General features: G+C 38.1%; 1 protein-coding gene across 2 annotated transcripts in view; it reads left to right on the plus strand.

The window, feature by feature from the left end:
- The window catches only part of LOC134652512 (opsin-3), a 32688-nt gene extending 10577 nt beyond the window's left edge, over positions 1 to 22111 (plus strand). For both annotated transcript variants that reach the window (XM_063507706.1, XM_063507708.1), the window contains 4 exons: positions 3739 to 3878; positions 19623 to 19816; positions 21429 to 21530; positions 21964 to 22111. In XM_063507706.1, the coding sequence (XP_063363776.1) occupies positions 3739 to 3878; positions 19623 to 19816; positions 21429 to 21530; positions 21964 to 22078 (551 nt within the window). In that variant the 3' untranslated portion in view covers positions 22079 to 22111. The remainder of the gene's footprint in view (positions 1 to 3738; positions 3879 to 19622; positions 19817 to 21428; positions 21531 to 21963) is intronic.
- Positions 22112 to 26860: the final 4749 nt, after the last annotated feature.

Here is a 26860-nt window from a genome sequence, read left to right on the forward strand (position 1 = left end):
GTCATACACAGCGACGTAACGTCTCTCCTGTGGACGTAAACACAAGAAGAGAAAAAGGGAAGAAGAGTTCTTAATCCATCTTTTCCCATCGCCGGTAAATAATCAATAGCAGGTACATTACATACCTAGGGAGGTGAATTCGTGAATGCTCCAGATCGCAGGTGTTTGTGGCCCGAACCGAAGGTGAGGGCCATAAATATGCGATCTGGGTCTTTATGAATTACCGCCCGTGGTTTGTCTAAAGTTTTACGTCTTGCCTTGGCCAGGAAGTGAGTTTTTCTCCTCGCGTAACGTAAAATCTTTAAATTGCTATTAAAACAAAACACACTTAAATAGGAATCGGTAGGTAGTGAGAAAGAGGCAGGTATTTAGTAACTTGTAATAAAATTATTAGCACAAACTTACAAAGCCGTTGTTGAGTTTAATTTTGTTTAGGTACTTGAACCATTACCGAAATTAATTAAATACAGAAACTAGCGCAAATGTGTATTGTGTAGGTACAAAATCATAATTCCCACCGAATACCTACGATGTATATTGTGTATTTATAACGTTGGCATTGGTAGTGGGGAAAGTAATTAAGTCCTGCGTCCTATAATTTTAACGCCTTCGGTCTTCCTTCGCTTAAATGAGTCAACGATGGTACTTTATTTACTTATTTGCTAATGTCCTAATGTTCACCATTCCTCTCGACCTACAGTGCCTTATTTAGAATACGTTTTTGATACAACAAAATGATATTGGAAATGTATTGGTCCCGCACGTTCTTAGGTTCTTACGCGTTGGCCACGACATTGCGCGACTGGCTTCGGCTAAGGCGAAAACCATAAGTGGAAACGAAAGATTCGATCGCTGTGTCTCGCTCCAACCTATGGTTGTCGCCTTGCCCAAAGCCAGTCGCGCAATATCGTGGCTCTTTCGTACCAATAAGTAATGTAAATTAGCATGTCATCTTGAAGGGCGTTTTTTTTTTGTTGTCCCCTAAATATTTTTTTTTCAAATTTGGGATTTTTTATGTTATTTCTACTCAGAATCACGAGCTCTTTCTATCCTAATAGGAGAAAAAAAGTGTCCTAAGGTTTTTATTTCCATTACGTCACCATTTTTCATAGACTTTGTATGGCGGTCGCGGAATGGAAAGATCGAAAAATGTATGGAAATTTTGGAACACTTTTTTTCTCCTATTAGGATAGAAAGAGCTCGTGATTCTGAGTAGAAATAACATAAAAAATCCCAAATTAAAAAAAGTCTAGGGGACAAAAAAAAAATCGCCCTGAAACCGTATATTATTTAATTCAATTAAATTGGTATTATATTGATATAGAATCGTGGTGTGTGAGTCGTGCAGCAATAAGAGGAAACGTTAATTGTTTCCAGCAGTTCACAAGAGTGCACTTTCATTCGGTTACTTGTTCAGGATATTGCTGCCGACTGTACATAATAGTATGTTATTGTTATAGAACAAATGAAGTAAAACTAAGAGTCATTGTTCGGGATATATTACAAATTAAATAAATAAAAATATCTATGGAGTAAAAGTACTTTTATTGAACGCATAATACGAAACAGGAATAACTGAATAAAAACAAAATTGGTATTAAATACAACCGGTATGGTACTGTAATACATATATGTAATGAATCGCTATGAAATAGTATTAAAATTCCTTGGCAATTATATTTATATTATATAATACAGGAAAAGTATGGTACCTACACTTAAAAATTAAATGAATGCCTATAAAATAAAACTTTGTTTATACTAAATTAAAGCTAGCCCAGGAAAAATAAAGTAGAGTATTGCCAGCGCTACACAATGAAAACTCATCTTGTACAATGAGAAGAAGTCTGTGCCTAATACCTACAAACTTATAATTAGACTGGTTAATACCCTAAATCCAATATCAAGTTAACCAGCAAGGAAACACAAACATATGTAATCATAATCTGTCACCGCCCACTTAATAACTACCCTCAATCATAAATCGTAACGATATTTCACGTATTTACAGAAATTACGGTTCAATTTCGCGTCTCCGCGAACACCTAATCGTCTCCTAAATTACTGTAATTACGTAGGCGTAAGCGTTTCAACAATAGCACCGTTTGTTTTGTTTTGAATTAGTCCTGAATTTCGGCCCCTTTAGCCGCCCAATTTGCTAAGGTTATTAAAAATTCTTTGAGCATAACTCAACGGGTTGAAGTGTTAAAGAGTTAGAATTTGCTTTTGATAATAGAAAGTTTTTTGGCATTTTTTTAATTTTCGTTCGTCCGTTAATGCTCGTTCCATCGTCATATTCTTCCCAATTCCACTCAAGGATTCGAGATCACTTTTTAGCCCGACGGTTGACCGATATGACCGCCTGTTATCAGGTACTGTTGTAGGTTTATTTTCTGTATCATTCTGTATGTGCACAATAAAGAATACTTAACTTGTTCTCTACACAATTATTATCCCTTAAAATATTGCAAAATCTAAAAAAACCGGCCAAGTGCGAGTCGGACTCGCGCACGGAGGGTTCCGCACCATCAACAAAAAATAGAGCAAAACAAGCAAAAACACGGTCACCCATCCAAGTACTGACCCCGCCCGACGTTGCTTAACTTCGGTCAAAAATCACTTTTGTTGTATGGGAGCCCCACTTAAATCTTTATTTTATTCTGTTTTTAGTATTTGTTGTTATAGCGGCAACAGAAATACATCATCTGTGAAAATTTCAACTGTCTAGCTATCACGGTTCGTGAGATACAACCTGGTGACAGACAGACGGACGGACGGACGGACGGACGGACGGACAGCGGAGTCTTAGTAATAGGGTCCCGTTTTTACCCTTTGGGTACGGAACCCTAAAAAGTAACTCTGTCTTGTGGTACCTTATCAAATTAACTATCACGACTACACTACTACTTCTAAACTTGCCAAAAAAGACTTGATTTAATTCGACAGTGTTTTATTTAGAAAACTCAGCACACTGGGGATAAACTTACATTATTTTTAGGGGTAATACCTATTTATCCCATCCGCACGGAACCTCCTTCAAAGCTAATAATGTAACGGAAATTAATAGGATCTAGGGATACTTGGGACAAGTCGCCTATATCATACCTATAGATAAATATTTCGGTTTTATTAATACGCTAATAAAAAAACAAAGTAGATATTTTTATTGGATCAGAATGAGCTGGCAGAAAACTTGAACTGAATCCTTAAACTAACTTTAACAAAACTTAAATTACTCGATACCTTCCTATCGGAGCCAGAGTGTCCAAATTAATAGGATATTGTTTTTGTGGAGTAGATATTGGAACGCTGGATTTGGTTGGATCAACCACTTAAAATTCAAATATGGGGCAATAGAGGCTCGTCTACGTAACTAGTGTAACTTTTGTGATTGGTGTTGACTGACAGATCAAATCAACTTTATATTTGAACATCGAGCTATGGAGTTTATTATGAAATAGTAGTAGAAGTTCTTTCCAATTTTTTGAAATATAAATTGTATCCAAAGATCTATCGTAGGTACGTTTTTCCATTAAAAGTTTAGTGCTTTATTAGATGCATGAATGAATGAATTAATGTTTATTTGCATCAAACAAGCGTATATATACAGATGTTTGTTTTTGAACGATCCTTGTTTTGCCATGACTGGCGTACAAAAATTGTTTTTATACATGCATGGTGTCCAACAATTTTGTTTGCCATAGTCAATATCTGTGACATCTCTGTTGTTTGTTCCAGAGGGCTTCCTGACGACGTGCTCGTTCGACTTCCTGACTGACGACCAGGACACGAAGGTGTTCGTGGCCTGCATCTTCGTGTGGAGCTACTGCATCCCCATGGCGCTCATCTGCTATTTCTACTCGCAGCTCTTCAGTGCGGTAAGTTGTTCTAGGGGGTCTGTCTGTTCAGTGCGGTAAGTTGTTCTACGGGGTTATGAAGAGGTTGTGACGTCCAGGAATCGAAGGTCGTGGCCTGTGTGTGTGTGGAGCTACTGCATCCCCATGGTGCTCATCTGCTATTTATACTGGCAGCTCTTCAGTGCGGTAAGTTGTTCTAGGGGGTCTGTCTGTTCAGTGCGGTGTTGTTCTACGGGGTTATGAAGAGGTTGTGACGTCCAGGAATCGAAGGTCGTGGCCTGTGTGTGTGTGGAGCTACTGCATCCCCATGGTGCTCATCTGCTATTTATACTCGCAGCTCTTCAGTGCGGTAAGTTGTTCTAGGGGGTCTGTCTGTTCAGTGCGGTGTTGTTCTACGGGGTTATGAAGAGGTTGTGACGTCCAGGAGTCGAAAGTCGTGGCCTGTGTGTGTGTGTGTGGAGCTACTGCATCCCCATGGTGCTCATCTGCTATTTCTACTCGCAGCTCTTCAGTGCGGTAAGTTGTTCTAGGGGTTCTGAAGAGGTTGTGACGATCAGGAACACAGAATAAATAATAGTACTAGGTACAGAAGATTCACTATCTAACAAAACGCATCTATTTTACGACATATGACTATATGGCACAAGCGCGAGCAGGCGTCCGTTCCGTACCAGAGCGCGGTAAATAACTACTATGGCTAGACACCAACATTGGTGTGGGCCTCATGTACTTGTAGGTACTTGTAGCGACGCGACGAAATCGCAAAGTGAGCCACGCCTGCCAGGAGTCGAAGGTCATGGCCTGTGTGTGTATGTGTGGAGCCTCATCTGCTATTTCTACATGCAGCTCTTCACCCTAAGGCATTTTCTATGACGGGTGTGAATGATCACGTGATGCTTTTTCTAGAAAACGAAGTAGACGCCTCGGGTAACGTAACGTACCTAGTCACGTTTCTGGTCGCAAGAAACCGGGAAAAAAGGGGGAAACCCAAAAACGCAAACAAATAAGTTTATGCATAAAGATTAGACTAGCTAGCTAGTCTAGACCAAATCCTTGTCAATTCAATAACCGCGGCGGAGCGTCCATAGAACTTGATTCCCATCGGCTTGCCTATTTTTAGAGACATCTGAGGCTTTATTCTAGAAATTCTAAAGAAACAGCAAGCCAAATAAACTTCGGCTTACCTAGAGTGAACATTCGGCACGTCGCTACTGATACCCGATAGTGTTAAAGGTACCTTGACCCTGTCAACGTCACTTATTTCCCAATATCCACAACAGTTCCCTATTCATAATCAGAAATTCGTCCCACAAATCAATCCTGTTGCCATACGGTCGCCGTGGAAAGCTTTTTCTTGTTGGCAACGGTCGCCCGCACACACTAACACAGTACACATGTGTGATCGATTCGCCTCAACTTGCCTCTAGGGATTTGGCAAATTCATTTGCGTTCACACGTAGGTACAGTTAGCAGCAATCGTTGCTAAGCGGGCGAGGTGTTCAAAATGATCTTGACGCGACTTTATTGTTAAGAGAATAAGAGCGCGTTAAGGTAATTTTGAACATCTCGCTAGCTTAGCAACTTCTGCTGCTGACTGTATATTGTAGGCAAAGTAAATGTGTCCAGTGCGGTTAATGGACGTTTCACCGAGCGTACTTTACGTGATCTTTTGGTAATCACACTAATATCGAATTCAGCCAGCCTATTATGGATAGCTTTATCCATCTTTATCCACGTGATAAAATAACTGTCACTGTTTAACACCGTGGGAAAGAAAGTGACGGACACCGTTTTATCACGCTGTCACGTAGACAAGAACGACCATCATATCCGTACAGACTAGTCCAAATCGCCTGAAATAAATATTTCATTTTATTGATTTCAATCGCCTTAAGTTTATTTGAGTAAGCGACTTATTAAACCTTGTTTTATCTCAGATACTAAAATAACAGCGTAATCATCTCAATTTGTCCCACCGATTTTTTATTTCAGTAAAGTCCCTTTCTAACAAAAGCTATCAAAAAGTGAAATCCGATTGTAACAAGCTTTTGAGAAACAGGCCCCTGTAATTAGTTTATATAGCTCCAGTTTATTAAACAAACGAAATTGAGCATAAAACAAGTTTTGTATGGAAAACTGAAATTTGTGGTATCTTTTTAACTATGGTATCTGAAGCTACATAAACAGGACTAAAAATACCTTATCCTATTGTAAGTACAAAGTTTCAGAGCAAACTAGCTAGTCGTTTTAAAATGAGAGCGTAATTACGTTTATATGGAGAACCGAGCTTGCTCTTAATTACAACTTATTCCATTACTGGAATAATGAAAACGATCCTCTAGGTTAAATCAAACAAAAGAACATTAAGTACAAACCTATAATCGGTTATCCCTTCAGCGGGACCCTCGCACAGAGGTCACAGGTACAGCTGTACCTAAAAATTCGATACCTAATAGTAATAGATGATTACTTAAATGATATTTAATTCAACTTTTATATATATTTTTTGGAAAAGGGAGCCAGCTAAGTGAAAATATCGCTTATCAAAATTTGATCAATGTTTGGAAATCAGTGCGAGTTTAACGTTCATATAATGTATCCAGATATTTTTTTCGATTGTCGTTACCATGATTTATTTACAAACAAGATATATACAGTGGTATTACTAAAAGAAATTACTAAAAACTAGCTTAAATCTAAAATAGGCCCTTGAGGCATTGTACCAAGGATGCTGGCGACATTTCCTCGCTTTATCGCAATGCTGATACGTTGTGCGAGGTAGCAGCCAGCTCTTCGGTCACCAGTTACGTCAACCAGACGCTTCGCGATTTCTGCGAACAACTTATGCGCGCTGGGACCCCATGGACCTAGAGTTTTAACTCCAAATGGTACAAAATACCATTAGTACCTACGATATGCATCTTGGATAGGTCCCCAGATTCTTTCCTCATCATTTCATAATATATACTTAATAATATTTAACTCGTATAAATTTTTGGATGTTTTTTATTTTACTTTTAAACACATCAATTAGTGTAAGGCCTGAGTGGACGCACGAGTTCCCCTTCGAGCGTCCACTCAAGCCTTACATTTAGAACTATCCCTAGCTATAAAACAATGATTTTTTTTTTATAATAGAGAACATTCTTCGTGCCTATTCTATTTGTTTTTCAGACATAATGTTCTCTTAATACTCACGAGAGCGAATACTTTTCCTGTACCCATTTCGCCCGTATTTTCACTGCTTAACCATCACGGAAGCGAATTTGTCCAATTCGAAAACGATTCCCTTTCACGTTTACGTTCTACTGTATTCCCTGCTGCAGCAAAGCCAATTAAATAGGTCGGAAACGGGTCCTTTCGGGGCTATTACCTATCTTTCCATCGGACACTTTCGGCTATCTCACTACTAAGAGGGACAGGGAAGCAGCCTGTCCCTCTCTCTGTCTTACTCACCAGAAATTGGCCTGAAAAAGGATATGCAATAACCCCATTTCGGAGATCGTCAACGCACACGGAAGGGAAATTACTTGGTGAAATTCTCAGCTGTCTGGAACAGACCGTCGATTTAGAGAAAGGTTATTTTGAGTTCGGTTTACAAAATACTAGCTTAAAGAGTTTAAGAGGTAAATGATTTTTGGTTCACGAGAATCTAAATGTATAGTGATATAAGTAAACTATTTTTTAGGGTTCCGTACCCAAAGGGTAAAAACCGGGACCCTATTACTAAGACTTCGCTGTCCGTCCGTCTGTCTGTCACCAGGCTGTATCTCATGAACCGCGATAGCTAGACAGTTGAAATTTTCACAAATGATGTATCTCTGTTGCCGCTATAACAACAAATACTAAAAATAAAATAAAATAAATATTTAAGGGGGGCTCCCATACAACAAACACGATTTTTTTGCTCTATTATTTGTTGATGGTGCGGAACCCTCCGTGCGCGAGTCCGACTCGCACTTGGCCGATTTTTTCCTAGATTCCGTTGATGGCTTGCGTTAGTTGCGTACAACGATGCGTTTATCGCATAAAACGACCGCGCGCTTTAGATTCGCGAGCGGACCACAGGCTCCTCTATTTAGTAAGCCGTGCAGGGTGTACGTGCTCCCGGTACTAGTTTTTTAAACAAACTCAGTCGCAGAACCTAGTTCTCGCCAAACACATTCAGTCCCAGGATAATTCCCTAAAGCTGTGGCATTTGTGATACCTACTCGTGGCTTCTTCAGTTGATATTTTCTATTATAATTTACACATATTTCACTATTATTATCTGACAGATTTGTTAGATGAAACATTGAATACGAGTTGAAAGTACATAAAAAGTATTTTCATCAATGGATAAGTAAGCGTGCAAGTCGTTTAAAGTTTAAAACAGTTTAGTTAAGCTCCGTTCGGCTGTCGGGCGCACAACTTCGCCTCGGTAGTTTTTAATATTCTTAACTCGGCCATCCGCGCATTGGATCAAACTTAGAAAACTTAAGGTTTACATACGAAAAAATGTATATACTTTGTTACATAAAACGTCACATGGCGATGGCCACTTATATTTGGCCGAAAAGCCATTGAACGCCGCCGTGAAAAGCGCACGTATTTTCTTATAAAAATGTTCTCTTTGCCAAATTGTTCCCAACCGAAGTGTTGTTATTTTAGCTTTTGATCAAGAATTTGTTAATTACTGGCAAATCATTACAAGATTAAACGAACTTACCTGTAAGTGAAGTTCCATCTGTATCATACGATATGCCTAGCCCGAGACAGGTAGGTTGTGAGTTATATTGCGTTATGTGTTGAATTGTAAATAAACAGTAGGTATAACATAAGCTATTTTCGTGAATATTTTGCATGATTCGCCGCCCGATCTGCAACATTCTGTCACGCTCACCTACCTATTTAGACCTATATGTATAATGTTTCTATGACAATCAATAAAACTTTGTCATAAAAATCGCTATTTGTCCCCAAGCATTAAAACTTGTAATCCCAATCAGCCCGAACATCGGCTTCTTTAATTAAAATTTAATTAGCGAAGTTTACAAACAATTTGGGTATCAGAATGCATGGAATGACGACCTCTTTTTACAAGAATCGTTAGAAGAAATAATCGCGGGCTTACGCAACGCGACGGCAAGGTAACTAGGTATTTTAATGTTTGTCACCTCCAGCAAAGAGCGTAGGCGAATACTGTACAAAATCGTGTATAAAAGTAAACATAAATCAACAAGTTACTTTTCAGGAATGTACCTACATATTACCTTTTTCATTTCAATATAACCAACCAATACAAGGGCGGGCGTCGCCAAGAGAGTATAGGGTGCTAGAAATTAAAATCTGTAACTAAATGTATGCCCCTCCTCCTTCGCCATCGGCCATATCAACTCATTTTAATATATTTCAGTAATACCAAAATACACAGCAATGCTAATTAATTAATTTTGTGATGGGGTCACGTTCTCCGGGGCGGGCGTGGCCTCATACAACTCGCCAGTTCCAGACAGGAACCAGGGTTTCCTAGTTAGCTCAGAGGAGAGAGGGGTACAGGGTAGCTAATAGAAACACAGATGCAAAATGCAAATCGACGGGCTTTTATGCCGGTTTATTGAATCTAAACTATTTAGGGCTTAAGTCTAGGTACCCTAGGCTAAGACGGCGCGGGGTGACTCCGTTAGTCACTACGGTGCGCGATCCCTACGCTACACGCGATTTGGGATACTCGGGATCCCCAAAGGGTAAGGGGGATGAAGACGGATAGGTATACAGGACGATCCTGGATCTAGGGTGCCTACGCGGAACCCCAGGCCGATACAACCGAGACGCAGGAACGGGATAGGGGGGGAGCGGATCGGGTGCCTACTCGGAACCCCAGGCCGGCACAACCGAGACGCAGGAACGGGATCGGGGGAAGCTAAGGACCGGGTGCCTACTCGGTAACCCCGGGCCGGCAAAACCGTGGGAGAGCGGTGCTCACAGCAGAAGGCGGTGAGGACGACTGCCGACGGACGGACGCGCGCTCGCGCTTTTATAGTGGCTCGCGGGGTGCGGTGCGCGGCGCGGCGAGGGGCCGATCGTCGTGGGTGGTCCGCACGGCGGTGAAGCGCGATGGCTCGGTGCGTCGCGCGGCGGTGAAGCGGGATGTTGTGTGCGCGCTGTTACAGCGCCATCACAATTTAAATGAAAAAAATACTTAATTTCAAATAATCTTTCAATCTTTTCCAGTACGGATATGATGGTCGTTCTTGTCTACGTGACAGCGTGATAAAACGGTGTCCGTCACTTTCTTTCCCACGGTGTTAAACAGTGACAGTTATTTTATCACGTGGATAAAGATGGATAAAGCTATCCATAATAGGCTGGCTGGAAAGGTTTAAACGTGATCTTCACTTACGGCCCGATTCGGATTTTGTAATAGACATCTGTTAGATATCTTTTAAACATCGCCAAGATACGATAACGATAATTATGTTTAAGATCTAACCTGTCAAATTTGACATTATGACACTCTTGTGAATATCTTAAAGTTCGAATACGGCAGTTAGTTTTAAGCAGAGTACCTACCTACATTAAGAGAAAGGAAGTGAAAAGTTCTTAAAACTCTTAAACAATTAGTTGAAGCAAGTTAGCGAACTGCGAGCTGATGAGATTAATAACAGTTCTAAACTAGATCGCAGCGAGATAGTTTCCATCGCGGGTTAATTTGAGTGAAAGATGCATTCTGGCTGCGGTATTCAGAGGGTGGCTGTCAAATAGTTAACTTGTACTTGATGCAGTTAGGGAGCTTATATATAATATGGTAATAAAGACACTTAAAAGTAATAAAATTGGAAATCTTTTAAACAATATTAAATACAATGTATGTTAGTTAGCAATGTAATGATGCATTATTTAAATACATTACACGTGGATTGGTAAGCACCCATAAAATAATACCCAGGGAAGTTTGCGAAACATTTTAATGTGGAAATTTTGCGATTTCGGAAACATTCCGACGGCACATCCGTAACTACGTGCATTATGCGCATTTGCGCAAAGGGCTTCTCTCGCGTGAATTGCTATCGATAAGGTGCTACGCAAAAATTTCCGCTACATAACATCTACGGTGTGCTACGCCATTCCTCAAATGTGAGTTCCACCATTACACCAATAGGTAACTATGTATCATTTATGTCAGGGCCAAACTGGTGGTACGTAGCTGTACTGAAATGTTTATTTTCACTATATGTTTAGAACTGATTTACTTCTTTACAAGAAAAGATGTTTTAAACTGAGAAAGTTCTTTTTCAACTCCCGATTGGCGAGAAAGTTCAAAGTTTTAAACCAAGTTAGTAACTCGCAATAGTTTAAAGTAAACCAATCCATTTAAACTTGGATAATACAGAGACATATTTCGCTAAATCACTACCTACACCTTATACTTAAAACAAAGTCCCCCGCCGCGTCTGTATGTTTGTGTGTGGGTATGTTCGCGATAAACTCAAAAACTTCTATAAGCATTTTTATATTCTGTGATACTTTTATATTATATAGTATTATTCCAAGCTTATCAACGTAACGGTTTAATAAAACAATATGGCCATACAGTGAACCAACATAAGGTGCTTGTAATATTAGTTCTAATGACAGTTATTGAAAGCCCGCCAAATCTATACTTTGAGCGATATATGTTATCTGTGACACTTAGCTTTTGGCTGTCAACTTGTAGAGAATTACCGCAAGATGAGAAACCAGCTTTGTACAACGAATATTAATTATAAACCTGTCAAGAAGAACATCGTCTTTACATTTTTAAGCAGTATACGAATCCCCAGAGCGAGGCCCACAGGGTGAGCTAACAATTCAGAAGCAGGGATAAGCTGCTCCAGCTTGCTTTAAAGCCGACGCCCGCCAGTTGGAAAAGACGCTAAATCTATACATTGGGAGCCAGTGGTCAGAGAATTCCAGTTATTTTCATCTGTTTTGGCAGTCAGAAGAGTGATTGATTAGGTACTAACTCCCAGATTGAGTTGGAGTAAGTGATATCCGAATAAGGAAAACTAACCTATTTGAAAAACTTTACACTAAGATAACATTGCGAGATTTGTTTTTTTGTCGTGAATTAACACCAATAGCTGTTATGTATCAAGTGATTAATAATATGTGTTTGGCTTTTCGTGAGCATATTGATTGTTAATGGGAATAATTTTCAAGGAAAATCTGGTCCATAATTGTTACCTATGAATTTCACACTGAATTACTGGTTGTAAATATGCTATTTGTGTAGGTACTTGACTTGATTTGATTTGGTTTGATATTGTCAGTTTTAACAGTAAAAGTGAAATATGGAAGGATACAAGGTACAAGGTACAAGGTGTGATAGAGGAAGTAAGAACAGTGAAGTGCAGGTGGTGTACACCATAAAGACAAGTGAGTGGGTTTCTTGATAAGGCGCACACATCAGAATAAGTGGAGGGATTGTTGTAACATTCATCTCATTCACATAGATGGTACCAAGTACCAACGCCAGCCATCAGTTATTTTCACATGGCCGGAATGAAAAATAAATAAATGATTGCGACAATGAATAAATGATTGCGACAAATAAATGATTATTATGATTATGAAAATTATGGAGAACTTTTGACGAACATGTTGAAGCAGAGATAGGACAGCTCTTAGAATATTATTATTATTATAAAATGGCATTAGGTAATAAGTGTGAGATATCCAGTAATAAAGCTGTTTCAGGTAACAGGTAGGAAAAAAATAGATACCTAACCATTTTGAGTCAGTTTATATCACCAGAGTACATTACTAGGCACAGGTTGATTTTGATAGCCGGAGCATCTGAGCACAATGAGAGAAACTGATGCTTGAAATTTATAGATGGAGCCAGTTAGGGTCTTATGGAAGTAAAGTATACGCTACAAATTATTAAAATACTGACCGTTGACTAGTACTTTAGGATGATGTGAGAATATATAAACTTTGCTTGACATTTAAAGTAGTATTGCCATATGAAGCATAGTCATCAAACATGATTTCATACCTAGAGAAGCGCAATGACATAATCTTATGTTCGGTACTAGCTAATGTAGAATTTAGAGAGTGTACTAAGATACTCCTATTTAGGGATTGCTCCTGGTAATGAGTTTGTATGGCGAGAACCGGGAATTCCCGGGAATCACAAGCGTTCTCAACAAGTTATTAAGATGTACAAGAAAACTTATGTGTGAGAGAAGTATAGTAATATGCATACATAGTGATTCAGAGTGAAAGTAAAGGGTAAACATGTTTTTCAAAGCAAGTGATATATGTTTAAGATGTTATTAAATGGAAAAATAATAATGATGATATATGTGAAAAGTAGGATTGAGTCAGTTATTTCCTAAAGGAACTAAAAGACCGAACTAGTTCTTTTGACCAATTGACTGAGAGTGGAGTGAACGAGCTCTCTGTAGTGAACGAGCAGGCACAAGCCTAGTGAAAAGTTGTGATCAATTTGAGGGTTATTAATCATAATTATAAAATGGTATTCATACCTGTTGTAAAATTGAAATGCTAAGCAAGTTAATATTAGTGATAATAATTTGGAATACAAGAGGGTCAAGAAAATGGAAAACTTAAATTTTGCATATTTAAGATGATAAAGATGTTGTTTTATCTTTCTTTTGTAATTGTGATGAGATCACTACAAGAGTAACAGTACGAGTAATATGAATACACTGAAATTGTGAAAGATATATTCAATACAACTTATTATGGAGTGAAACAGAGATATTTGTGATATTATTAAGAGATATGTAGGTACTTATCCATGATCATTTTCTGAAAGCGAGTCAGAGAATTTTGTGACCAAGAAAAATATATTATAATAATTTGTAAGAGTGAATTTATAAATATATTTGTCTAAAAATAATAGAGTGATTTAGTACAAAAGACATGCAATTATTAAAGTTGAGTGAGCTATATTATACGGTGCATACATTAACAGTGAGGCATTGCAGATGAAGAGCTGCAATGATGTATTAAGAGAGTAACAGTGAATCAATGATGTAAATCCATGTATTAAATGAGTAACAGTGAGTCCATGTAATGATGTATTAAGTGATTAACAGTGAGCCAATGGCATCTGAATCCATGTATTGATGTATTAAGTGAGTCAATGACGTGAATCCATGTATTGATGTATTAAGTGAGTATCAGTGAGTCAATGATGTAAATCCATGTATAAAAAAAAATGAGTAACAGTGAGTCCATGTAATGATGTATTAAGTGATTAACAGTGAGTCAATGACATGTGAATCCATGTATTGATGAATTAAGAGAGTATCAGTGAGTCAATGACATGTGAATCCATGTATTTATGTATTAAGAGAATATCAGTGAGTCAATAACATGTGAATGCGTTATTGATGTAACAGTGAGTCAATAACATGTGAATGCGTTATTGATGTAACAGTGAGTCAATAACATGTGAAAGCGTTATTGATGTAACAGTGAGTCAATGACATGTAAATGCATGCATTGATGTAGTGTGTAAGAAACAGTGAGTCAATAACATGTGAAGGCATGTATTGATGTAGTTTATAAGAGTGAGTCGTTGCAGGCATTGGAGGAATGCCTGTAATGATGCAGTTCATAAGTTGAGTAATATTGATTCTTTTGTCTATTGTTCTGTGGTGCATTATGTGTAATGTGGATTATTTATGTTTAACTCTTTAAAACGCAGAGACGCGTTGTACCCAGGATTGGCCGAATATAAGCATTTTTATATTCTGTGATACTTTTATATTATATAGTATTATTCCAAGCTTATCAACGTAACGGTTTAATAAAACAATATGGCCATACAGTGAACCAACATAAGGTGCTTGTAATATTAGTTCTAATGACAGTTATTGAAAGCCCGCCAAATCTATACTTTGAGCGATATATGTTATCTGTGACACTTAGCTTTTGCTGTCAACTTGTAGAGAATTACCGCAAGATGAGAAACCAGTTTTGTACAACGAATATTAATTATAAACCTGTCAAGAAGAACATCGTCTTTACATTTTTAAGCAGTATACGAATCCCCAGAGCGAGGCCCACAGGGTGAGCTAACACTTCTGAACGGATTTTCATGCGGTTTTCAATTATGGAGTGATTCTTGATGAAGGTTCAGGTGTATAATTTATTAAGGTTTTGTGTATATAACCTGTGCGAAGCCAGGGCTAGTAGTATATAAACTGATGTCACGTGACTGAAAAAGTGACCAAGGCATTCAGTGCCACGGCTTGGGTCGACTCTGCGTCACTTTTTCTTTCGTATGACATCTTTTTCAGTTAGCAGGAACTAAAAAAGTTCAAACTAAATTGTTGCCATTTTACGTCAAAAATGTGACAGTTACGTAGAAAGTGGCGCCCTCAATAATCTTCTACAATTGCTTGTCGGACTATAACCAATGTTTTCGCAAAGTGGCATTAGGTATTTGTATTTGAATCGAATGCACGAATTCCTAAACGGAATGTCTCTGGAATGTTATAAAGGAGAAAACGGCGAGCCCGGGCTTGTATCGGCGAGCACAGTCGGTAGATTTAGAACAGTACGCTTACTAAAGGTCGATACACACAGAAGCGTTAGCACGGCTTCAGCTCCCTGTGTAAACACACGCATCCACATATTTGTTAAATACCTATAATCATTAATTCTATAATTTAAAATGTATTTGATAGAATCATAGTTAATACAGATATCAGGTTTGTCAAAGGACTGTCTCATTTCAAACATAGACAGATATAATCATACTAGTACTAGCACCCAAAAGAAAAGGATGAATATAGTTTTCCTGGTTCTTACTGACTGACAAATTGGTTTGACCAACTATATTTTACATTTGACATTTAGTAATTTGGGTAGCTTAATTTTTTTCAATCTGCTTTTTATTGATTCCCTTTCCCTATACAAACTTTCTTATTTAAGAGACAACTATAGCGCCGAATGAAGTGTACAGACAATGTCAATTTGAGCATATGCTTAGATACTTTAATTATCAGGCAATGCATCAATTATCTCATAAAAAAAGTATCCGTGTTTCATAGAACAGGACCAGATAGTCTGGACATTCTGGACAAGTTCCTATTCAGTGATAATCACGACACGTTGTCATTTTGCCTCTACAAAGCATTTCCGCTACATACCGGGAAACCCCTGTTATCGGCTACGACGTAGCGCTACGACCGTAGCTCTGCGGTGAATGTGATCACTGGCCGCATGGCAAGGAAGCGTAGGGATGGACGTACGAGTAGGTATGGCCACGCGTTGTGCGGACAGAATAACGTCAGAGAAGGTGAAGTGTCCACAGCCGTCACGTCACTCAGTCATGAGGATACGACAAAGAAGTTTCATAGAACGACTCTACTGTTAACTATGGGGTAGTGTGCCCCAGCTCCGAACGTCTGCCTCTTTATTCGTTCCCATTGTGCACAATCGCGGGCGGAATCGGGTTAGCAATTTTCTTCATAATACAGGTAATCTTCGCTGCCCCTGACAGATGTACTGAACTCGTAATTCTACGACGAGATCCCGCGGCGGCCATTTTTAGGGTTCCGTAGCCAAATGGCAAAAAACGGAACCCTTATAGATTCGTCATGTCTGTCTGTCTGTCTGTCTGTCTGTCTGTCTGTCTGTCTGTCCGTCTGTCTGTCCGTCCGTATGTCACAGCCACTTTTCTCCGAAACTATAAGAACTATACTGTTGAAACTTGGTAAGTAGATGTATTCTGTGAACCGCATTAAGATTTTCAGACAAAAATAGAAAAAAAACAATAAATTTTTGGGGTTCCCCATACTTAGAAGTGAAACTCAAAAATTTTTTTTTCATCAAACCCATACGTGTGGGGTATCTATGGATAGGTCTTTAAAAATGATATTGAGGTTTCTAATATCATTTTTTTCTAAACTGAATAGTTTGCGCGAGAGACACTTCCAAAGTGGTAAAATGTGTGTCCCCCCCCCCCCGTAACTTCTAAAATAAGAGAATGATAAAACTAAAAAAAATATACGATAATATATTCCACCGAAAATTGGTTTGAACGAGATCTAGTAAGTAGTTTTTTTTAATACGTCATAAATCGCCTAAATACGGAACCCTTCATGGGCGAGTCCGACTCGCACTTGGCCGCTTTTTCTTCTTTTGTTTAATTTTAATGCCTAGGACGCGGACGCGATTACTTTCCGTGTCATAATTTTTTAATAATAAGAAAGACGATAAGGAAGATACGATTGTATTCTTTATGAAAAACACGTGTTTTTCGTCAACGATAACCACAATATTTAATTATGGTATTAAGTTTACTAAACGGATTTTCATGCAGTTTTCACCTATCAATACCTCTAGAGTGATTCTTGAGGAAGATTTAGGTGTATAATTTGTTACGTTTTAGTGTAACCCGTGCGAAGCCGGGCCGGATCGCTAGTACATTAAATATCCAATCCGCCATCTTGAGCTCGGCCTGCCACATTGCCGTTCTAAGTTATATTTACTTTTAGACCCTAGATGTTTACCTTTTACCCGTATGTATCGATCGGAAATTAATAACGCGTCCATGCGATACATAGTCGCAGCCGAAGTTGCAATGCAAATAACATAGTATGGGTGCAATACACACTATTGATTCAGAATGCAGCCACAGACCGCTGAAATGCAACTAACAACCAATCGTACATATGATATTGTCGTCGGTAACCGCGATAGCGAAATAGATCTATTTAAACGGTTTAAGTATATATAACGCTTATAATTTATAGTTCCTGTTCATTATTATTGTATGTGGGTAGAAAACTACCCATGCAAAAGCACGTTGTAATTTCGACAGATGTGAATAATAAATTATATGTTTCATTAGTCTCCCGTTGAACACACCGCTGTAAGGGTTCGAAACGTCGAGATGTCTTTTTAAATTAGTCCCAGCTCCATCTAACGTGATATTTGGTAAACCTTTTTATATGGAGTAACTATACGATCGCGAACATTACCATATTATGATGATTTCCATCCGGTTAGTGGAACTGACGGGCGTTTAGTTACTATGCACCTCTTCGCTGTGTTATTGACAGCCAACAGTGGCTGGGCGCTACTCGGTTTGATTAGTAGCGGGAGTGAGGCCTTAGGCTGCCTTTCCACTCAGGCGCAGATGAGAGACGTGCTCCAATCAACGAATAGCATTAGTTGTAATCCAGCAGAGAAGAGATGTGGATTACTCAGGTCTCCTCTCCGCGTCAGTGATTATTTTCAGACTGATATATGATTAGTTTTTTTATTAACATATTTATAAATCATATTCTTGGATCTATCACAACTTTATACTTAATGTTAAAAAAGACATACCTTCTTAATATTAACTACTACTTATAAGACAAACATATATGGTCTACCACAAGTAACTATAGGTAATACAAAATCACGTACAACTGCACTATGATACCTGAATATTTCTCTTAGTCTAAACTCTAGAGCTAGACCTAAATTGATATTAGAATAATTTAATTCGTGTTCGTTGTACAAGAAGACTGCCATATCTAGGCTTCTTTTAATTAAGTAACATTCTTTAAGAGTTTTCGCCGAACCAACCATTTAAAAAGCTTTTTAAGACAGATGATATTATAATAAGTAGGAATGTTTTTGAAATAGTATTTAGATCTCTTTGAATCGAGGTTTCCCAGCGAAATTAATTTATTTTGTGATTAAAGCGGATTGAGTCGTATTCTACCTTAAAGCTGGTGATTATAGACGGGGATTCGATATTTTTTACCTAAATAAATATTCATCACTTTTATTCAGGCTAGAGCGTTTTCACATTGTCCGCGCCGATATCAGATGTAGGTACTACCTACTACTACTACCTACTACAAAACAGCAAAATTAAAAAGGTGCCTTTTTATATATTTTTACACACTTTTTGTTTGTTAGCAAGCGTTAAACTAATGCATTATCTAGCAGCTGTTTTTCTACAAAGGGCCATCCCCCGACCCGACCCGATATCAATTCGGACAATTTTTTTCCGACCCATTTTATACTTAGTCACAGTGACAATAGATGAGGTCTCCAGCGACTTTCCTAACTATTAATTGTCACTGTGACAAGGTGCGAAATGCTACGGAAATTAAATTCTTTTTTACCTATTAAGCAAAATTTGAGTGATATTGATTGTTGAGCCTAAGCAAAGATCCAGTCGTCTGAATTATTTTAATGATCAAATGTTATTTTTTGCAAGTTATATAATCTAGTTCACCTACTGCTTAATATGGATATCGAGGGATATAAACCTTGTTACCTTGGCATCTTTCGATATAATATAGATACGTATCTAAACGTGTCAGACTAAAATAAAGTACCTACGAGTAAGTATTAAACACTTCTTCGGCTTTAACTAAAGGATGACTCACTATAGAACGGTCCGGTTCCGGGTCCGGGTCGTAGTAGACACTTAATTCTCTATGACGGGTGATCGTTATGGTTGACGGGGGTATAAAAAGATTCGTACGCCTCGGCCCGGACCCGGACCGTTCTATTATAGCGTAAGTCATCCAATCTCCTTTTAGACTCCTAGACACCTTTTAATTGAATTTAAATCTTTTTAAGATTAGCTAATTAAGTTTGTAAAATACATGATTTTTATGAAATAAACAGTTTACATTTTTTTTATCCTTAATGCAAGCAAAGTTAAATTTTTCATTACCTTTCCTGGTCTCCTGTTACCTCCCGTAACTTACTTATTTGCAGCCTTCCTAAACTTAAACGTTATTCTTCCAGGTACGCCTGCACGAGCGTATGCTCCAAGACCAAGCCAAGAAGATGAACGTCAAGTCGCTGGCGGCCAACAAGGAGGACGCCGGCAAAAGCGTCGAGATCCGCATCGCCAAAGTAGCATTCACTATTTTCTTCCTATTCGTCTGCGCGTGGACGCCGTACGCGTTCGTTGCGATGACTGGAGCCTTCGGAGACAGGTCATTTTCTTATTTATTAACTAGCGACCCGCCCCGGCTTCGCACGGGTTAACAAATTATACACTAGTAGTTCGCCTCGAACTAAGAACTCGCGGTTCGCCAAAAAGTTAGATTAATTGAATCTAGTCAGCAAAGGATCGAAAACCGCTTGCGATTTATTGCAAGGTCTGTGGAGCCCTTAACTGATAGATTTAAGTCACCATAGATTTTAAAAGAGTATCTGTGGTAGGTAAGCCGTAATCTTTCTTGTCAAATGTCAAATGCCTACCCATATGATGATGTTTATTTTATTTTGTTATTATTATAAATCTAGCCAATTATTTGAATATCGTAAATTAAAAAATCTATTCTAAATCTATTTTAAATGTGTAAATCGAGCACTTTCATTTGATACCAAGATCGACCATGCTTTCTTGCAAATAAGTTGACCAGACCCCCCCACAAATAGCTTTTTGGCATTCTAGGCCCTTCTAGCTCCATAACCCCTTGATCGAGCCTGCTCATAATTTAATGACTAAAATATAATGCCTTCATCTACACGTTTGCCGAATTTCATTTAAATTAGACCAAATTTGCTTAAGTTATTGTGTATCAAACTATCCTCTGATAGTTCAGCTTAAAAACATGCAAATGCCGGGACGTGCCACTAGCCAGCCGTGTGTTCCAAGTTGAATGTAAGAACTTCACTTCGCTACGCTCGCTCGTTCGATAAACTTTCCTCTTGAATTAAAAAAACCGCATCAAAATCCGTTGCGTAGTTTTAAAGATCTAAGCATACATACAGACAGACAGACAGTTTTATACTATGTAGTGAAAAGGCAAACGAGCAGACGAATCGCCTGATAATAAGCGATTACCGCCGCCTATCCTCGTGCCGCCCACCATACAAAATTACAGCCAAGGAAGTTAGAATCTTGTTGTATTTTCAATTAGAGTGAATTTCATTTGTTCGAAATTTTTACGAGATAAATGATTTGCTACCTACTTTGTTTTTAATTAAGGTTGACATTCCATCGAAACTGAGTCTACATCCTAATGTACATTGGGCGGCACGAGGCTTAGACACCCACAACACCAGAGGAGTTGTTTGTGCGTTGCCGGCCTTTTGAAATGGGAGCACGCTCTTTTCTTGAAGGTTTGGAAGGTCGTATCGGTCCGGAAATACCGCAGGCAACAGTTCATCCCACAGTTTAGCTGTGCGAGGTAGGAATAGTTCCTGGAGAAATGCACAGTTGAGGACTGCCAACCACCTAAGTGGTGAAGATGGAAATGTTGTTGCGTACGATGGCGGAAAGAAGCAGCAGCCATTGGAACAAGGACTTCAGTGTGTCGAGATCTTCATTTCCATTGCAATCTCTCTCTACCATCAGGCCACTGTCACATCAGCGGCTCGTTATGTTTCACGCCTTCAGAGACAGCTCGATAGGTAAATGTGTATTGTAAGAAAGCCATGCCTACTAGAGTGAGGTCTTCGGACATGGGAACAAATCATCATTAAATCCGAAGAGCATTCAAGCATCTCGCAAGTTTAACCTGCCTATTTGACGCGCCTTCGCGGATAAGTAATTTCCGAAACCAATAAAAAATGACTTACCTAACTCTTTTGTTACAGGAGTATACTGACGCCAGTGGCCACGATGATCCCGGCGGTGTGCGCCAAAGTGGTGTCCTGTATAGACCCATGGGTGTACGCGATCAACCACCCCAGATACAGGTCAGTCATCACTTGTAAGGTGATAAGGCTTCACAACAGGCGCATTCACAGCGCGTTGGCCAGGTTTAGTAAGGCCAACTAAACTGAACTGAATAATTTATTTCGACGTAAACATATATGGAGATTATGGAGGACATAATTTTATTTAATTTCTTGAGGGATCTTCACTCTTCAGTATAATTTTCCTTTGATATTCCTGCTCCGTCTTCACATTCAAATGCTTTGATACGTCGTCTCGTACCTCTGACTCTTATGGAGATAGCTCTTATTACAGAAATTTAGACTTTAACTTTCAGCCAGAAAATTATTTGTGAATATGCCTTTCCCCGTTTATCATTTAATTTTGATGCTGTTTTTGAATGAAAATTTTTATCTCATCACGTTGGATTACTTTAAAAGCACTTTAAATAAATAGTGTTGTTGTTTTTTCCAGGGCCGAGCTGGAGAAGCGGCTGCCATGGCTGGGCGTGCGCGAACAGAACCCTGACGCGGTATCCACCACCACCAGCGTCAACACCGCCATCACGGGACCCCAGGTTGAGGCCTGAACATTTGAACAATCCTGTCCTGTCTGACGCAATCTCTACAAATCTCATGTCAAGCAAGGCAACCGAATTTTAGTTTTATGCCCCAAATTAAGCCAATGTTCCATACGGTCACTTTACAGCTATTTCAAGCTAAAATTAAATGCTATGCATGCTTCGATAGCAGACTTCACATGGTGTGAAGTCCCCCCTAAGATTTACAAGACTTTTTAAATTAAGCCGTCACACAGTTAACTTAGATTATTGTTTTATCTTTTAGCACAGAATAAATAATAGTACTAAGTACTTACAGAAGACTCACTCTCTAACAAAACGCGTCTGTTACGATCAGCACAGATATGGCCGCTAGGTGGCGACAGCGCCACGCGCGGCTTATGGCTTTCCCCAAAATTGGGGCCGAACGGATGTACTTTTAGCTACCTGTAGCAAAGCGACTAAATCGCGGAGTGAGACACGCCTGCTTTTAGGTAACTTAGGTATATTACATAACTAAATTACCTAATTGATTACAACAATATTCAAAGACAAAGTAACTACATAACTATAACTACTATTAGTGTGGCTTACTCGTAGGTAAATCCTACTCTATTATGTGTAGGTAAGTACCTACCTACAAAATGAGACAATACAACCCATTAATAAAATGAATGAATCAAACATCAAGATTATTTAAAAACGTATTCAGGTCAAAAATATTTCATCATGTAGATTAAAAAAGGATTTTTCGGAGCATTATATATTTATTAACGTTCGTCCCTTCGGGACTCTCAATAATGGAAGCCTTAACGAGTCTGTATTTCACATTCAATGGATTGCTGTTTGTTATCAAAGAAATTCGTCTACATTAAAAACTTTATAATTAGAGAAAATAATTAATTTGATGGTTTATTTTATAGGTATCTTTTATTTAGAAAGACTACGCGAGCTTCAATTTAGTATTTAATCAGAGTAATGAATGCCTATTTTAATGGACTGGGATTTGTATTGATTGAATTTAAATTACTGATATTTTGTAATATTTATTATAGATATAGGATAGGATATTAGAGGTTTTCAGAGATTCATACTTTGAGTATGAATCTCTGATTCACATAATTTTATTACTTTTGTTATATCGGATCTTTGATTAATGACCCGCTGCGCTAATGGATTCTGATGACGCCATATTTTTTTACAATGGAAGCATAATATAAAAATAACAAAAAAAAATGTACGGACCGATCCCGACGACAATGGCTAACGACTTTGAAGCAAATAAAATTGAATACTGCAAACAATTTCGATTGTTTTATTTTTTCCGAAAATTGTAACCAAATCCTGAAGAAACTACTTTAAAATTGTACTATATAGGAAATATACATTTTTAAGTTTAAAGAGGAATGTTGATATTTCTAGATGTTTGTTACTCATTCACGCAAAAACGGCTGAATTATATAGCATAATCAATAACTAGCTATCTGTAACCTAGACAGCTGGCCAGTTTAACCATCCAACATGGCAATGCGGCCAGCCTTCTGGGCAGCTGGGCACACTGCCCATCATTCATTTTAAGTTTATTTATAGTTTGTAGTCAGTATCAGTATTAAGTTTATTTATAGTTTACTGTTTTTTAATTGTGCAATCTTTTTAGGGTTCCGTACCCAAAGGGTAAAAACGGGACCCTATTACTAAGACTCCGCTGTCCGTCCGTCCGTCCGTCTGTCACCAGGCTGTATCTCACGAACCGTGATAGCTAGACAGTTGAAATTTTCACAGATGATGTATTTCTGTTGGCGCGCTATAACAACAAATACTAAAAACAGAATAAAATAAAGATTTAAGTGGGGCTCCCATACAACAAACGTGATTTTTGACCGAAGTTAAGCAACGTCGGGCGGGGTCAGTACTTGGATGGGTGACCGTTTTTTTTGCTTGTTTTTTGCTTGTTTTGCTCTATTTTTTGTTGATGGTGCGGAACCCTCCGTGCGCGAGTCCGACTCGCACTTGGCCGGTTTTTTAAATAAATTGATCCACTTCAAAGCCAAAGTGGATCTTGCCCAGATCGACATTACTCTTTCCTGTTTTGCCTCATGCCGGGACATTTCAGACATTTAGATATTTCGAGGATACACCACCTTAGGAAAAAGAGAGATAGTTCCCTGTGCCCGAAACTAAACAATATATTCCATTATAGGACCTCATCTTAGTTAGCCCGGGTCAAATTTGAAAAGTTTCTCCTTGCTTAGGTATATTTTTCACTTAGCCGCTGTCAGTGACACCGATTTCGCTAGTCAACTAGAGTCCATAGGGTGCGGTATTCATAAAAGGCCGTAAAATTGCATGAAGGCAAATAATTTATTTATAAAGTGGCTATGTAATCTTGCGGCTGGGTGTACATTTGTCTGCCGCGGTCGATAATGAAAATCTATATATATAAATGCACGTGTCCTGACTGATTGACTGACTGACTGACTGACTGACTGACTGACTCATCAACGTAGAGCCGAAACTACAAATGCTAGAAAGTTGAAATTTGGACACTAGGTTGCATTTATAAAACATATAAGAGCTAAGGAGCGATTTTGGGAAATTCAACCCCTAAGGGGGTTAAAAAGGGGATGAAAGTTTGTATGGGGTTCAAGTTTTATTTTGAGCTAGGAAATTGAAACTTTGTAAAAATGTACTATATTAAAAAACAAGAAAATTAATTTCTGCGTTTTCGAAAATTCATCCCCCAAGGTGGTGAAAAAGGGGTTGAAAGTTTATATGGAGATCAAATATTTTTGTGAGTGTTGGACTTGAAACTTTGTATATGGGGATATTATTATAAGACGGGAAAAGTAATTTCAGCGTTTTTGAAAATTCATCCCCTAACAGGGTTAAAAAGGGGTTGAAAGTTTGAATCCATTACAAATGCTTTGAAACTTCTTAGAAAGGCATAATAGCCGATGAAAAAAAAAGTGATTGCGACGTTTTAGGTAATTCAACCTCTAAGGGGGTAAAAAAGGGGATGAAACTTTGTCCTGGGGTGCAAATTTTATTTTAAGCTAGGACCTTGAAACTTCGTAAAAAGGTATTAAATTAAAAAATAAGAAAATTAATTTCTGCGTTTTCGAAAATTCATCCCCCAAGGTGGTGAAAAAGGGGTTGAAAGTTTGTATGGAGATCAAATATTTTTGTGAGTGTTGGACTTGAAACTTTGTATATGGGGATATTATTATAAGACAGGAAAAGCAATTTCAGCGTTTTTGAAAATTCATCCCCTAACAGGGTTAAAAAGGGGTTGAAAGTTTGAATCCATTACAAATGCTTTGAAACTTCTTAGAAAGGCATAATAGCCGATGAAAAAAAAGTGATTGCGACGTTTTAGGTAATTCAACCTCTAAGGGGGTAAAAAAGGGGATGAAACTTTGTCCTGGGGTGCAAATTTTATTTTAAGCTAGGACCTTGAAACTTCGTAAAAAGGTATTAAATTAAAAAATAAGAAAATTAATTTCTGCGTTTTCGAAAATTCATCCCCCAAGGTGGTGAAAAAGGGGTTGAAAGTTTGTATGGAGATCAAATATTTTTGTGAGTGTTGGACTTGAAACTTTGTATATGGGGATATTATTATAAGACAGGAAAAGCAATTTCAGCGTTTTTGAAAATTCATCCCCTAACAGGGTTAAAAAGGGGTTAAAAGTTTGAATCCATTACAAATGCTTTGAAACTTCTTAGAAAGGCATAATAGCCGATGACAAAAAAAAGTAATTGCGACGTTTTAGTTAATTCAACCTCTAAGGGGGTAAAAAAGGGGATGAAACTTTGTCCTGTGGTGCAAATTTTATTTTAAGCTAGGACCTTGAAACTTCGAAAAAAGGTATTTAATTAAAAAACAAGAAAACTAATTTCAGCGTTTTTAAAAATTCATCCCCCAAGGTGGTAGAAAAGGGGGTTAAAAATTTGTACGGAGATCAAATATTTTTGAGAGTGCGGGACTTGAATCTTTGTATTTGGGGATATTATTAAAATACAGGAAAAGTAATTTCAGCGTTTTGTAAAATTCATCCCCTAACAGGGTTAAACAGGGGTTGAAAGATTGAATCCATTACAAATGCTTTGAAACTTCTTAGAAAGGCATAATAACCGATCACAAAAAAAAGTAATTGCGACGTTTTAGGTAATTCAACCTCTAAGGGGGTAAAAAAGGCGATGAAACTTTGTCCTGGGGTGCAAATTTTATTTTAAGCTAGGACCTTGAAACTTCGTAAAAAGTTATTAAATTAAAAAACAAGAAAACTAATTTCAGCGTTTTTAAAAATTCATCCCCCAAGGTGGTAAAAAAGGGGTTGAAAATTTGTACGGAGATCAAATATTTTTGAGAGTGCGGGACTTGAATCTTTGTATTTGGGGATATTATTAAAATACAGGAAAAGTAATTTCACCGTTTTGTAAAATTCATCCCCTAACAGGGTTAAACAGGGGTTGAAAGTTTGAATCCATTACAAATGCTTTGAAACTTCTTAGAAAGGCATAATAGCCGATAACAAAAAAAAGTAATTGCAACGTTTTTGGAAATTCAACCCCTAAGGGGGTTAAAAAGGGGATGAAAGTTCGTCTTAGGGTGCAAATTTTATTTTAAGCTATGAACTTGGATCTTTGCAAATAGGTATTAAATTAAGATACAAAAAAACAAATTTCAGCGTTCTTAAAAATTCATCCCCCAAGGTGGTAAAACATGGGGTTAAAAATTTGTACGGATATCAAATATTTTTGAGAGTGCGAGACTTAAATCTTTGTATTTGGGGATATTATTAGAAGACAGGA

Source organism: Cydia amplana, chromosome 11 (genome assembly GCF_948474715.1).
Source record: "Cydia amplana chromosome 11, ilCydAmpl1.1, whole genome shotgun sequence".
NCBI lineage: Eukaryota > Metazoa > Arthropoda > Insecta > Lepidoptera > Tortricidae > Cydia > Cydia amplana.